This window comes from Globicephala melas, chromosome 5 (genome assembly GCF_963455315.2).
Source record: "Globicephala melas chromosome 5, mGloMel1.2, whole genome shotgun sequence".
NCBI lineage: Eukaryota > Metazoa > Chordata > Mammalia > Artiodactyla > Delphinidae > Globicephala > Globicephala melas.
In genome coordinates, this window is record NC_083318.1 from 14,042,275 (window position 1) to 14,057,165 (window position 14,891).

General features: G+C 34.2%; 1 protein-coding gene and 1 non-coding gene across 5 annotated transcripts in view; both read right to left on the minus strand.

The window, feature by feature from the left end:
- ABHD18 (abhydrolase domain containing 18) overlaps positions 1–14,891 on the minus strand; it is a 34,964-nt gene that overhangs the window by 10,254 nt on the left and 9,819 nt on the right. Inside the window, exons 3-10 of one of the 4 annotated variants that reach the window (XM_060298954.2) lie at positions 14,363–14,447; positions 10,505–10,605; positions 8,857–8,935; positions 8,414–8,500; positions 6,839–6,864; positions 3,063–3,198; positions 848–937; positions 74–175 (exon numbers count right to left, since the gene is read on the minus strand). In XM_060298954.2, coding sequence (XP_060154937.1) covers positions 74–175; positions 848–937; positions 3,063–3,198; positions 6,839–6,864; positions 8,414–8,500; positions 8,857–8,935; positions 10,505–10,605; positions 14,363–14,447 — 706 coding nt within the window. Of the gene's footprint in view, positions 1–73; positions 176–847; positions 938–3,062; positions 3,207–6,838; positions 6,865–8,413; positions 8,501–8,856; positions 8,936–10,504; positions 10,606–14,362; positions 14,448–14,891 lie in introns of those variants that run through there. The other 3 variants (XM_060298953.2, XM_060298955.1, XM_060298956.1) reach the window with 3 other exon arrangements.
- LOC115857380 (small nucleolar RNA SNORA42/SNORA80 family) lies at positions 2,863–2,999 on the minus strand. Its single transcript, XR_004041245.1, has one exon. It is a non-coding gene; the product is annotated as a small nucleolar RNA SNORA42/SNORA80 family (small nucleolar RNA).

Here is a 14,891-nt window from a genome sequence, read left to right on the forward strand (position 1 = left end):
TTTAAAAAATCTGAATCATTAAACATGATCAACATTTCCCCCACAATGTTCTGCAGAAGTTAAAAATACTTACTCCACAATATTCAAGCATGTGAATAATTTCTTCTTCATAAACTGTCTGTGTATAATACTGCTTTTCTAGCTCCCTCCAATTAATCGATTTACTTAGCACGCCCTGAAATAACAAACTAAATTAAGATCAAATCACACGTATAAAGCACGTTGTCCAATAGTTTTTATTATTATTACTGTGCAGAAAAAAATTAACAAAGCAGACTTGAGATCTCCTATCTTTAAACAAGCCTGCTTGTGAGGTTGGCCCTTGCCTAGAGTCTGGTAACTTGACAGTAAACAGTTCTTTACCCTGATATAAAACTTCCAACATGATAAAGTGGGTCACTGTGCCTAAACTGCTTATACAAACAATGTAGTTTCTACTGAACACCTGATTTCCTTCTGGAATGTAGTACATGCTAGGCAGAGGGTGCCTAAGCGACTGACCCCTGATATAAACCCTGGACTCCTAGGTTCAAATGAGCTTCACTGATGGACAACACTTTGCACATATTGTCATAACTCATTGCTGAGGGAATTAAACACAACATGAGAGACTCCACTGGAAGGTTATGCCTGGTTTCCTCTGGACTTTGCCTTGTGTGCCTTTTCCCTTGATTGATTTTGTAGTGTATCATTTTGCTGCAGTAAGTTTTAGTTGTGAGTACGGCTATATACTGAGTCCTGCGATTCCTTCCAGTGAATCACCAAGCCTGGGGGTGATTTTGGAACCCTGCAAACAATTACCGTTAATTATATATAATTATCTAAACATTAATTGCAATTAAATTACCGTAGTGAAGACCCCAGATGCTGTGGACCAAGACAGACATGGAATCAGTGGCATGGGCTTAGGCCAGCTGGATACTGCTAAGGAAGCCATCTGTAACATGATAACAGATTCAGTTTAAAGTTTACATTCACCAAAATGAAAAATATTTAATATTAAGAAGTACTTTGTATAGTAGCTGATGAGATAAGACATGAACACAAAGTCTCTTAAACACTCATTAGAATGTCTAGCAAACTCTCCAAATTCCCCAAACCATAAAACTCAACAATGACATATAACTGCCCTCTAAAAAAGCAATAAAATGTATTAGGAAATTTTAAGTACCTTAAGACCCATCACAGAAAGCTACTTTCTACTGATAAATATAGAGCAAACATGCTAGGATGTAGATGCTGGGCAGTAGGCTAAGCACACTCATTATGTAAGTGACCTGCTCAGAAAGAGCAAAATCTCAACCATAAAATCTCAGGCTTTCGAGGTTGACTGAAAGATGTCAAGAATTTGGTGAACTACAAAGCAGATTATAACTGATATAAACTGATATAAAATGATGTAGTATGTTTAGAGAAGGGAAATGTTATTTTTGGCTAGAGGAATCAGAGAAGGCTTCATGAAATGGTTGAGTCTTTTAGGTGAAATGAAAGATGGGGGTGTGGTCTTCCATATAAAGGAGACAGCATAATCAAAGGCAAGATGGTGAGAAACACAGGGTCTGGTAGGGAAACAGCCAATATATTTCAGTTACGCTGGTCAGTAGGGCACATGTGACCAATGGGGTAGGGGAGATAGGTAGGGCTAGAAAGATCGATCAGGATCAGATTAGAGGTCGCTTTGTTCTGTAGATAATGGGGAATTAATAAAGAGACCTGAGCAAAGGAGTGTTATTGTCAAGTGATTCAATGAAGCTAAATAGTATTTTATAACATTGATTAGAGAGGGTGAGATTTGAGGTAGGGAAACCAGTTTATATGTAGTAGTCCAGCTGACTGTTATAACACCCCGACCTGGGTCATAACAATGGAAACACTACTAGTTAGGAAAAGAAATCCTTTCCCACTCTTCAGTTTCACTGTCTTTAGTTGTTTTGAATTTGAGTTTTTGAAGCTAATTTTATCAGTTTCACTCTTTGGTAGTTGTTTTGAATTTGAGTAAGGTTTTACACTTAATTTTATAATTCAAATGACTTACACAATATATATATATATTTTAATGTACTGTATGACTAATATGTCCAGAAAATGAACCAGAGCATGTTCCTGGCCCTCACTGAATCAATTGCTTTATAGAGAAAACAGACTGCTAGACAAGTAATCACAGTATAATGAAATAAGTACGTGTTATTGAGAAACTAAGTATAGTCTAGGATAAGGCTGGGAATCCGGAAGAGTTTCTCACAGGAAGTAAGCTCTACTCTGGAAGCGAAAGGACAAGCTCTTATTCGGCCAGGTGAAAGGGAATGAGGGGGCACTAGATGGGTGCCAGCACCTGGCATTGTTAGCGCCCAGTTCAATAGCAAAACCTGTGGAAGGTTTTAAGCAGGAGAGAGCAGAGATCAGATTTAGGAAGACCACTCTAGTTAACAGTGTGGAGAAAAAGCCTTAAGAATAAGGTTAAGGAGTGAAAAGACTAGACAGAGAAACCAATTAGGAGGCCGTTTTAGTACACTCTAGAAAGCAAAGGTAAAACAGGTTGATGGAGAGAAGAGATAAAGGAAAAGTGTTTTCCAAATTAGCTATCTTCACCAATTTAACAGCAAAATAAGGCATTTATAGTTGACACTTGAAGTTAAGTTTATAATCAACTTTTAATAAAATATTAAATCTAACACCTGAGATATAGCTGTGGAGTAAGTAGTATAATCAGTGTCTACATGAATCATACAAAAAATATCGTTACTTCATAATTGGAATGAAAATTTAGAATCTGTTTCTGCTTTCACCAAAACTAAAATTAATTCTATACCTAAAGTGAATTTTTAAATAAATAGATTCCCTAGATCTTCCCCCCACCTCCCACACTATACAACCCCTTTCAGTGCTCACAGCCCACAGGCAAGGAGACTGGGCAATCGTTCAAGGCTGCAATTTTCTCCGGCATGCGTACACTATGAGACTCCCACAGAGGAGGATGTGTCATAAATCCATTACCTTGCTTGATTCCCTAGATTTTATAAACATAACCACAATTAAATATCAGTTAAAATGAAAATGCTTACGTGTCCTCCCATGGATATTCCGGTCATTCCTAGAGGTCCATAACCCTCCCTCTCTAGCCAGTGCAAGAGAGCTGCAGATTCTAAAACAAGAGCTCCTCCCATCACAAAAAGATCAGATACGTTTTTTAAGCTGGACCTTCTAGCCTCACAAAACAAAAGAGAAAATTATTTATTTTATGTATTTACATGATAATACATGCAAATTGAAAACAGGCAGCCAGAATACATGTTTTTCCTTTAAAGGACCAGATAGCTAAGTAAAACAATGGAATAAATGGATGGAATTGGAATGCTGCTAACATTGTTCTGCATATTAATCACCTAAAACTTATTTTTTAAAAAAGCTGTATCTAGGGACTTCTCTGGTGGTACAGTGGTTAAGAATCTGCCTGCCAATGCAGGGGACATGGGTTCGAGCCCTGGTCCAGGAAGATCCCACATGCTGCGGAGCAACTAAGCCCGTGCGCCACAACTACTGAGCCTGCGCTCTAGAGCCCGTGAGCCACAACTACTGAAGCCTGCGTGCCTAGAGCCTGTGCTCCACAACAAGAGAAGCCACCGCAATGAGAAGCCCACACACCACAACGAAGAGTAGCCCCCGCTTGCTGCAACTAGAGAAAGCCTGCGCACATCAAGGAAGACCCAACGCAGCCAAAAATAAATTAAAAAAAAAAAAAGCTGTATCTGCTCTACAACATATAATTTTCATTGAGTTTCAACTACCAAACTATTTTGAAGTCCAGAAAAGAATGTCTTATTTACTTGATATAACTTAAAACTGTTAAAATATGTATGAGAAAATATTTCTATACTGTCAATTTTTCATTAAATTACCACGATTGATATAAGGAAAAACAAATTTATAGTTGTCCCTTCTAAGAAAAAAATAATTACAATAGAACATAAAGCACATTTTTTTTAAAGCAGTGTAAAATAATTCACCTAATTCTAGGCATTTTTCACAGAACTAGAGCAAATTTTTTTTTAACTTATATGGAAACACAAAAGACCCCGAATAGCTAAAGCAATCTTGAGAAAGAAAAATGGAGCTGGAGGAAGCAGACTCCAGCTGATTCCTGTAGTATACTGTAGCTATACTACAAAGCTACAGTAATCAAAACAGTATGGTACTGGCACAAAAACAGAAATATAGATCAATGGAATAGGATAGAAAGCCCAGAAATAAACTCATGCACTTATGGTCATTTAATCTATGACAAGGGAGGCAAGAATATACAATGGAGAAAAGACAGTCTCTTCAATAAGTGGTGCTGGAAAAACTGGACAGCTACATGTAAAAGAATGAAATTAGAACATTCTCTAACACCATACACAAAAATAAACTCAAAATGGATTAAAGACCTAAATGTAAGACCAGGTACTATAAAACTCTTGGAGGAAAACATAGGCAGAACATTCTGACATAAATCACAGCAATATCTTTTTCTATCACCTCCTAGAGTAATGGAAATAAAAACAAAAATAAACAAATGGGACCTAATTAAACTCAAAAGCTTTTCCACAGCAAAGGAAACCATAAACAAAACAAAAAGACAACCCACAGAATGGGAGATAATATTTGCAAACAAAGCAACCGACAAGGGATTAATCTCCAGAATACACAAACAGCTCTTACAGCTCTGTGTCAAAAAAAAACAAACAACCCAATCAAAAAATGGTCAAAAGATCTAAATAGCCATTCCTCCAAAGAAGACATACAGATGGCCAAAAAGCACATGATAAGATGCTCAACATCACTAATAATTAGAAAAATGCAAATCAAACCTGCAGTGAGGTATCACCTCGCACCAGTGAGAATGGCCATCAGCAAAAAGTCTACGAACAATAAATGCTGGAGAGGGTGTGGAGAAAAGGGAACCCACCTACACTGTTGGTGGGAATGTAAATTGGTACAACCTCTATGGAGAACAGTATGGAGCTTCCTTAAAAAACTTAATAGAACTACCATATGATCCAGCAATCCCACTCCTGGGCATATCCAGAGAAAACCATAATCTGAAAGGATACATGCACCCCAATGTTCATTGCAGCACTATTTACAATAGCTAAGACATGGAAGCAACCTAAATGTCCATCAACAGAGGAGTGGATAAAGAAGATGTGGTATATCTATCTATCTATCTATCTATACAATGGAATATTACTCAGCCATAAAAATGAAATAATGCCATTTGCAGCAACATGGATGGACCTCAAGATTATCATACTAAGTGAAGTAAGTCATACTGAGAAAGACAAATAGCATATGATATCAATCATATGTGGAATCTAATTTTAAAAAAGATACAAATAAACTTATTTACAAAACAGAAACAGACTTACAGATATCAAAAACACACTTACAGTTACCAAAGGGGAAATGTGGCGGGGGAGGGATAAATCAGGAGCTTGGGATGAACATACACATACTATTATATATAAGATAGATAACCGGGACTTCCCTGATGGTGCAGTGGTTAAAAATCAGCCTGCCAGGGCTTCCCTGGTGGTGTAGAGGTTAAGAATCCACCTGCCAATGCAGGGGACACGGGTTTGAGCCCTGGTCTGGGAAGATCCCACATGCCACGGAGCAACTAGGCCCATGTGCCACAACTACTGAGCCTGCACTCTAGAGCCCGCGAGCCTAGAGCCCGTGCTCCGCAACAAGAGAAGCCACCGCAATGAGAAGCCCTTGTACTGCAACGAAGAGCAGCCCCCTCTTGCCACAACTAGAGGAAGCCCGTGTGCAGCAACGAAGACCCAACGCAGCCAAAAATAAAAAAATAAATAAATTTAAATTAAGAAAAAAAGATAGATAACCAACAAGGACTTACTGTATAGCACAGCAAACTCTACTCAATATTCTGTGATAACCTATGTGAGAAGAGAATCTAAAAAATAGTGAATAGATGTATTTGTATAACTGACTCACTTTGCTGTACAGCAGAAACTAAAACAACGTTGTAAATAATTATACTCAAATAAAATTAAAATCTTAAAAAAGGAACAAGGCAACAACAACAAAAAATAAAATAAATAGCAATGTAAAAGAATTCAAATAATACTAGGCTCATGTATTACCAAAATCTTAAATGTTGCTTATTTTCACAAAATACGTAATTTATGAATATAATGTTAGAACATTTTTATAATACATGTTTTGATTAATTTAAATACACACCAATTCAATTGAAACTTTCTGTTTTAGAAACTGATTTTACATAAGTACATTTCTTTATAAGAAGCACTTAAATATATATTTTTAGAATCCGGAACTATTCTTATATAATTATAAAAAATATGATTTTATTACTAAAGTGACCAAGTTACAATCTATTTTTTTAAGTCTTTATTGAATTTGTTACAATATTGCTTCTGTTTTATGTTTTGTTTTGGTTTTTTTTGGCTGCGAGGCATGTGGGATCTTAGCTCCTTGACCAGGGATCGAACCCACACCCCCTGCATTGGAAGGCAAAGTCTTAACCACTGAACAGCCAGGGAAGTCCCTATAATCTATTTTTTTAAATTTAATTCATATAAAGACATACATAATTAGCTCCTATATGAAACCTTGCCAAAATGTACAAAAATTCATTTTGTCAATGGTTATTTATTATACAACCATGTAGAATAATTATATGCAAAGATCCAGGTACCACAAGAATGCAAGGGGCCCAGAATTCTGTTTTTCAGAAAAAATGGTTAGGCTATCAAAAATTTTAAGATGGCTGAAAATTCAGTATAAAGACTGGAAAATGAAGATAACACATACTTACATTTGGTCCTTGGGTTTCCTGCAGCCATTTAAGAATGTGGGTCAAAGAGAAAGTTTTTAAATAATTAAACACACTCTGTGTCTCAAAACACATTAACTTAAGCAAAATAGTTAAACTTGAAGACAATTTAATGCTGAAATAACTATTTTCCAAATAGGCTGTTAAGGAGTTCTCAGGTTTTTCAACTTAATTATTTTTCTTTTTTTAAAAAGCTTCATTGAGACATAATCACATACCATACAATTCACCCATCTAAAGTGTACAATTCAATATTTTAGTAATTCAGCAGGGTTGTGTAATCCCCAACTTAATATTAAAATGAAGTTTATTGGTCTCTTTTTTCACTTATAAAAAAATCTAGAAAATTCAGAAAATCATGTTAGAAGAAAAACTATTTTATCTACAGACAACCATATTAATATTTTTTTGTATTTCTTTCCAAAATTTTCCCTTAGGCACAGTTTCTAAATAGAAAATAATGGATTTTCTATTTTAGGTTTTTTGCATACCTATGCCATACCATAGAGTTTTATATTCTCTTTTTGCATTATAAATACTTTTCATTCATTACTGTAAACTTTTTAAATAATAACTAACTGTTAAAATTTACTGCATCCTTATTATTTACCAGTATTAACTATTCTAATACTCTGAATAACCTAAGAGATTATTCCCATTTACCAAGGAAAAGTTGAGGTACTAAAAGGTTAACTAACAGGTTCAAGGTCATACAGGTAGTAAAGTAATAAACATAACACAACCAACTGTACAACATTCCAATGCTATGAACCACAATTTACTTAACCATTTTTCTACTGTTAGACATTTAAGCTATTTCTAATGTTTTACTATTATAAGTTATAAGCTATTAAATATCTTTCCTCTTTTCTATCATTTTCTCTTTTCTTAATATTTTATCTTTAGAATAAACTTCCCAGAATCAAAATGTCAAGGGATGTGAGATTTTTAAAGGTTTCTGATGCATATAGTAAAAATGCTTTCCCAAAGGGTTGAACTGCTTTTCACAGTCATCAGTAATAAGAGTGCCCATTTCACAATAGCCTTATGACTACTGTGTTTTATTTTTTAAATCTTTTGTAACTACTCTTTTAACTTTACATTTCTCTTATTACCAGCAACGCTGAACATTTCTTTATATCTGCGCATCAGTTCCATTTCTTCTTCTGGGAATAGTCTGACATAATCTTGAAAATTAAGTTAAGAACTGTTCTAAACCTCAACTGATACTTAAATGTAAATGTATTTAAAACATGAGGGTTTCCTTAATAAGTCAAACACTTGACTTATTAATATTAAAATCCAGTATAAATCTCAAAAGAAACAGAAGAGCGGTTTATCTTCATTATACAACAGAAGCAAAATCCTTAAATTGCCTTTTAAAAAGGCATGAAACAATTTTTCACTTCTTTTCATCCTTGCTCCTTAATTCTTAAGCATTTTCTGAACTGACTAAATTTAACTGGTTTAGAAAAGCTGGTTACTATCATTCCTTTTGATGACTAAATCTATAAATAAATAAATAAGAGAAAAGATTTCTAGGTATCACAAAAGGATATAATAAGGGTTTTCTAACAGCAAAGAAGCCATTCGGGCTTCTTTAATCATAGGACGAGCCATTAGTGTTCGTCGTCTCCAGTAATGCTGAGGAAAGAAAAGATGATGTACTTAAAGAATATAATAAATAAATTAGGAGTGTGGGATTAACATATACACACTACTATATATAAAATAGGTAAACAACAAGGACCTGCTGTATAGCATCGGGAACTCTACTCAATATTCTGTAATAACCTATATGGGAAAAGAATCTACAAAAGAATGGATATATGTACAAGTATAACTGAATCACTTTGCTGTACACCTGAAACTAACACAATATTGTAAATCAACTGTAGTTTAATATAAAATTAAAATTAAATTAAAAAATATAATAACCACATCTGTTAAGGAGAGTAGCTTAACAAGTTAGGGATTAAGATGTTATAATAAAGTCTTACATGATCTCCTGTTCCAGCAAGATGAATGCATACGGGTCTATATTTGCTGTTCCATTCTTTAGGCACAATAAATTGGAACCTATTTAAAATAAAACACATCAGTGAAACTAAAAGCCTTTTAATACAAACTTTGAATTATTAAAAGTTTCATAATTAAATTATCTGGGACAAAAGGTCATTCAGAATTTTGACATTCAAACTGTAATTGACTTGCTGTTTTCCATGTCCTGTTGGATGAAAGTACAGGTGCTTTATGGCATGATTATTCATCTATAAATTCTATTTCAATAGATATTAGCAATGTAGAATTGTGTATTTAAAATATCATGATCATTTAGTAGTTTAAAAAAATCTGAGTTTTCAGGCACTGATGAATTTTCATTATCATTTATTTATTAAAATGCATTAAAATTCTGTTATAATGGTTATGGGAATGTAATAAACATAAGCATATGTTTTGGTAGAAAAAAAAACCTGTAATTGACTGACTAAACTAATGTTTGCCCAACTGGCAACAAAGATACTGTAAATTTGCTTGGTGTTACGGTATTAAAAATTCAATTACAATATAAGCACAGAATTTATTGCAATCATTTTTACCTTATTCAATACCACAACTTTATATATGCATAATGAAATTTTCTTATTTTTAAAGACATCAATATATATGATTAAGTCCTAGAAAAACAATTCTTTAGATAGCTCCACTTCTTTTCCTTGCAGGAATAATGCTTGGCTGTACAAGCTGTTGATATCAATAACATAGTTCATGTTATCTTTTTTTCAACTTGCAGTATATAACAGGATTTGATTTATTAAAACTTTTATGTTTGCAGGTAAAAGCAAACCACACCAGAAAAAACACAGTCTTCTCTATTTGTCGTCTTCTTATCATAGTATCTTGGTCCTCTCATTTAATGTTTTTTCCTATATGACTTCTTTTTTTTATCATTGTAGTAAAATGTATATAACATAAAATTTACCATTTTTACCATTTTTAAGTGTACAGTTCAGTGACATTAAGTACACTTACATTGTTATGCAATCACTACCACCATCCATCTTCAGAACTTTTTTATCTTCCCAAACTGATTTACTTCTCCTTTCAATTTCCTTAGCAGTTGACATTTTGGAATTATTATCACAGTAGAACACTGCACTCTGTCAGCTCAAGGTTTGACCTTAGGCGGTTGTGTTCTCAGGCAACATAAACCTGAATTCTGAGCTTACTTTGCCTGGGCAAGGGAAAATATCACTACTTATCTATTGTCAATAAATTGTTGAATAGAACATAGACAAGAAAATTTAGGATGGTTTAATGATTATATCTGTTTTGTGCTCATGAAAACTAACTCTTAATTTTCAGTCTCATAATCAAAACTACCAATGTTAACAACTCTGCTTCATTTAGCATTCCCAGCACTGTGCTGCTTCTTGAAATTTTGAAGATTAAGCTGATAACTTAAGTTCAAATGTATACTAAAACTGTATTTTTACTCCGTCCCACCCCACATTTAATGGAAAAATGCTAAATAATTATTGCAATTAATAATAAGTAATTTGAAATATTATGGCATTGATATTATTGTAATTGTGTAAGTGAACGTAAACAACCTACTACTTTAACTTTCTGAATAAAAATACTTACCTTGCAATAACAGATTCAACTGGCATGATATCAGGCACATAGTGGGCCATGGGGGAAACAAAGTGTCCATCTAGGATCTTACAGTCTGACTGCTCTTCAATCTAAAAAAAAGCAAAACGAAGATGCATACACAAGGACAGTGGTATCTAGGTCTATCATAGATGTTTTCTGTTAAAAAGTTCTATTCAATTGTAACTTTTTTTTTAGTGCCTACTAAGTATCCTTTTGCCCCATTCTGCTTTCTAAAGGCTCCTACACACATTTCATTTCCTTCTATGTTCTCTACTTGAGCCTACTTGGGAAAACAAACTATAAGTAAACCTTATTTGTACAATGATATACAATAACAAAATAAAATATTTGTTACAAGAATTCAACAATATAAAACAATTTACAAACAAATTATAATTTACCACAATCAAATAAGGGTTGACATTATATATGTTAGAATGGCTTGTTTTCAGGTAACCTATTGATGAAATGAGTCACGTCAACACATTAAATAAGGAGAAATGTGACAGTTACATATGTAGCAAAGGCATTTACTAATATTCAACACCTAAGTTTTTTCTTCCACCTCAAATAGGTATTTTTTTTAAATAAAAAAATCTTTATCAGGCCAATAGTCAAAATTAAATTAGCAGTAAAGCATCACATATTTTCATTAAAACCAGAAACAAAAAACTGTATTTTTAGAAGCTAAATATATCAACCTCTTTAAAAAACACAAATACTAACCAGTTGTTTCAGCATCATTTATTAAATAATCCACACTTTCTTTGCAAATGACTTAAAATACTACTTTATCATGAAGTAACTTTCCATAAATTTTTTTGTAAAATTATTTTTTGGAAAATAATTTTACAAATTATTTTCAATCATTTATCAGGTCTCATTAGCATATCATTTATTTCTAAACCAGTGTCAGGCTGTGCTGATCATACTGTGCCTTACAATACCCATTGATATATGACTGACATAGTTTTTACTTACCACTCTTCCTTTTCAAGTATTCTTGATCTGGCTGTACTTCCCAAATATATATTTGAGTTCTTCCCAAAATAATTTTAGGATCCTTTTATGGATCTTAGCACTAAACTGAATATTTTAATTGGGATTGCATTGCATTTTAATGGTAAGGAGACCTAACGTGTATAATACGAAATTTTTAATCCAGGAAGTGTTTACATTTTAGTCATCTTTGTGCCTCCTACAGTTTTTTTTTTTTTTTTTTTTTTTGCGGTATGCGGGCCTCTCACTGTTGTGGCCTCTCCTGTTGCAGAGAACAGGCTCTGGACGCGCAGGCTCAGCGGCCATGGCTCACGGGCCCAGCCGCTCTGCGGCATGTGGGATCTTCCCGGACCGGTGCACGAACCTGCGTCCCCTGCATCGGTAGGCGGACTCTCAACCACTGCGCCACCAGGGAAGCCCCCTCCTACAGTTTTAAAGTTTTCTTTTATCTATTTTAGAAGAATTATTTGACAAAGCAGGCAGCACAAACTAATGTGAAAGGGAATAATAATTCAACAAATAGTGTTGGGATAAATGGCAATTGGGTAAGAAAAAAACACTTTCAGAGCCATATATAAGACAGATTTAAAAATTAATCAAGCTACAACTCAACACTAAAAAGAGGAATAACCCAATTAAAAATGGGCAAGGTTTCACAGATATTTCTCAAAAGAAGATATACAAATGGCCAATAAGTACATGAAAGGATGCTCAACATCACAGTCATTAGGGAAAGACATATCAAAATCACAATAAAATTATACTTCACACCCACTAGGAAGGCTAGGGCAAGTAGAAATATTAGTAAGAACGTGGAGAAATTGAAAGCATTATACACCGCTTGTGGAAAAGTAAAATGGTGCACTTTGGAAAACAGTTGACAGTTTGTTAAAAATTTAAGCATACAGTTACCATGTGACTGAGCAATTCCACTCCTAGATATATACCCAAGGGAACTGAAAAAAATATATCCACAAGAACACTAGTACATGAATATTCATAGCATTATTATTCATAACAGTTAAAAAGTAGAAACAACTCAGGACTTCCCTAGTGGCCCAGTGGTAAAGAATCCGCCTTGCAATGCAGGGGATGCAGATTTGATCCCTGGTCAGGGAACTAAGATCCCGCATGCCGCGGGGCAACTAAACTTGCGCACCACAACTACTAAGCTTGCACACCTCAACTAGAGAGAAGCCCGGGTGCCGCAAACTACAGAGTCCACACACTCTGGAGCCAAAACTACAGAGCCCATGCACCCTGGAGCCTGCGTGTCACAACTAGAGAAGAGAAAACCCGTACGCCACAACTAGAGAGAAGCCCTCGTGCCACAACAAAAGATCCCACATGCCTCAACGAAGATCCCATGTGCCGCAACTAAGACCTGATGGAGCCAAAAAAAAAAAGTAGAAACTCAAATGCCCATCAACTGAATAATGGATAAACAAAATGTTGTACATATACACAATGGGATATTATTTAGCCATAAAAAAGAATGAAGCAGTGGTACATGGTACAACATGGATGAACCTTAAAAATTTGCTAAGTGAAATAAGCTAGAAACAAAAGGCCACATGTTGGATGATTCCATTTATATGAAATTTCCAGAATGGGTGAATCCACAGAGACAACAGATGAGTGATTATCAGCAGGTGGGAGGCTGGGGAAGTGGGAGGTAACAGCTAATGGGTACAGGGTTTCTTTTGGGGGCAATAAAAATGTTCTGGAATTAGATAGTGATAGTTGCACATCTTGGAAATGTAATAATAAAAAACAACAACACTGAATTGTACATTTTAAAAGGTTAATTTTTCTGTATTTGAATTATATCTCAATCTTTAAAAACCGAGAGTGAGAGAGCAAGAGAGAGAAGGTGGGGAGAGGAAGGATATCTGTAAGAAAGCATTCTAAAATCCTAACAGTAATTCCTCCTTGGGAGGAAAATGGAATTAGGAGGTGGAAAGTGGCATAAATTACAGTTTTGATCTTTACTTGGTATGTTTTAAATTTGTTCAAGCCTATGATTTTTTAATAGGAAAAAAACAGAGAAAATGGAAATATTTAGCAAAATTTGAGGGAGAAATGTTCTAAATCCAGAAGATACAAAAGGAACAGCTATGTGGTATAGAGGAGGGATTTCCAATTTATAAGATCCTGTTTTTAGCAGTGAAAGTCTTTTGAAAAATAAAATCTGCTAAAGACATCCAATATATAAATGCAACGAAAGTAGAGTTACTGTGGTTGAAGGCCATGAGGGATGTGAAGCCTACCCAGCTGCAGGCCCTCCCCTACAGCGCTTCAAGTATCCAATTACATAAGTCTAGAAGTGTTTTACAGGAAAACATGGCTGCTTAAAAACAAAATTATTTCAAATATATTTTCTCATATTCTCTAATTTTATAGCATTTTCTTTCTACCCTTCTCTCAGCAATTAACTATATCCCATAACATTTCCCTGATGTTATTTAACAGTTGTTTTGCTAGTAACTTCTCATGTGCTGATTCTCTCAGTAGAGTACTTCCCTGTATTACTTGTAATTCTTCTGAATGTTGAATAATTTAACTCTCTTGAGCCTAAAGATAAAAGATGAGGCTCAAAAAGATCCATCCCTAAATATTTTCTTGTATTTAGTTAAGTATTAAATATATGCTCCCATATAAACATGCATATAGTTACTATAAGCATTCAGTTAGGGTACATAATAGCATTTAAAAAATATTAAATGAAAAATCTATATTGTACTCATGTTTTAGAGTTTATTATTATACTCCAACATTCAGCCCACTCTTGCCACACAGTTATATAAAACCTGAATTTCTATAATTGCATTTCTTTCATCTGAATACCTTATCGATGTATATTGGATAATCACTTGAAACCAGATTCTGACATCTTTCTCGATTTCCAATAATCTTTCTGAATTCAAACAGTCTATTATGGGAAGGGGGGGAAAAAAAGAAAAAACTTCAGTATTCCCATTATATTGAGACTGATGAAAAGTAATTAAAAATTAGCAAGTCCAGTTCATAAACTATGTTAAAATTTAATTTTAATAATTAAAGAAAAAATTAGGCTTTGATTTTTTTCAAGCTTGACATTTTGTCTCAGAAAAAACATGAGAAATATCATTGCTCCAAAAGTAATTAACATATTCAAGACTCAAAATTAAAGGCACAAATCCCTAAAATTATTTTTCACAAGTTCAAATACTTCCATGAGCTACACTATATCACAGTTTCACAGTCGTTACAAATTCAAGTTACCCAAGAAAGTTTAGTCCCTGAAATCTGTAATGGATAAAAAATTACCAAAGTTAAAAATCTGTGTCTGAGAGCTCTTTATTTTTAAGTCTGAATTACTTTTAAAATAGTTCAA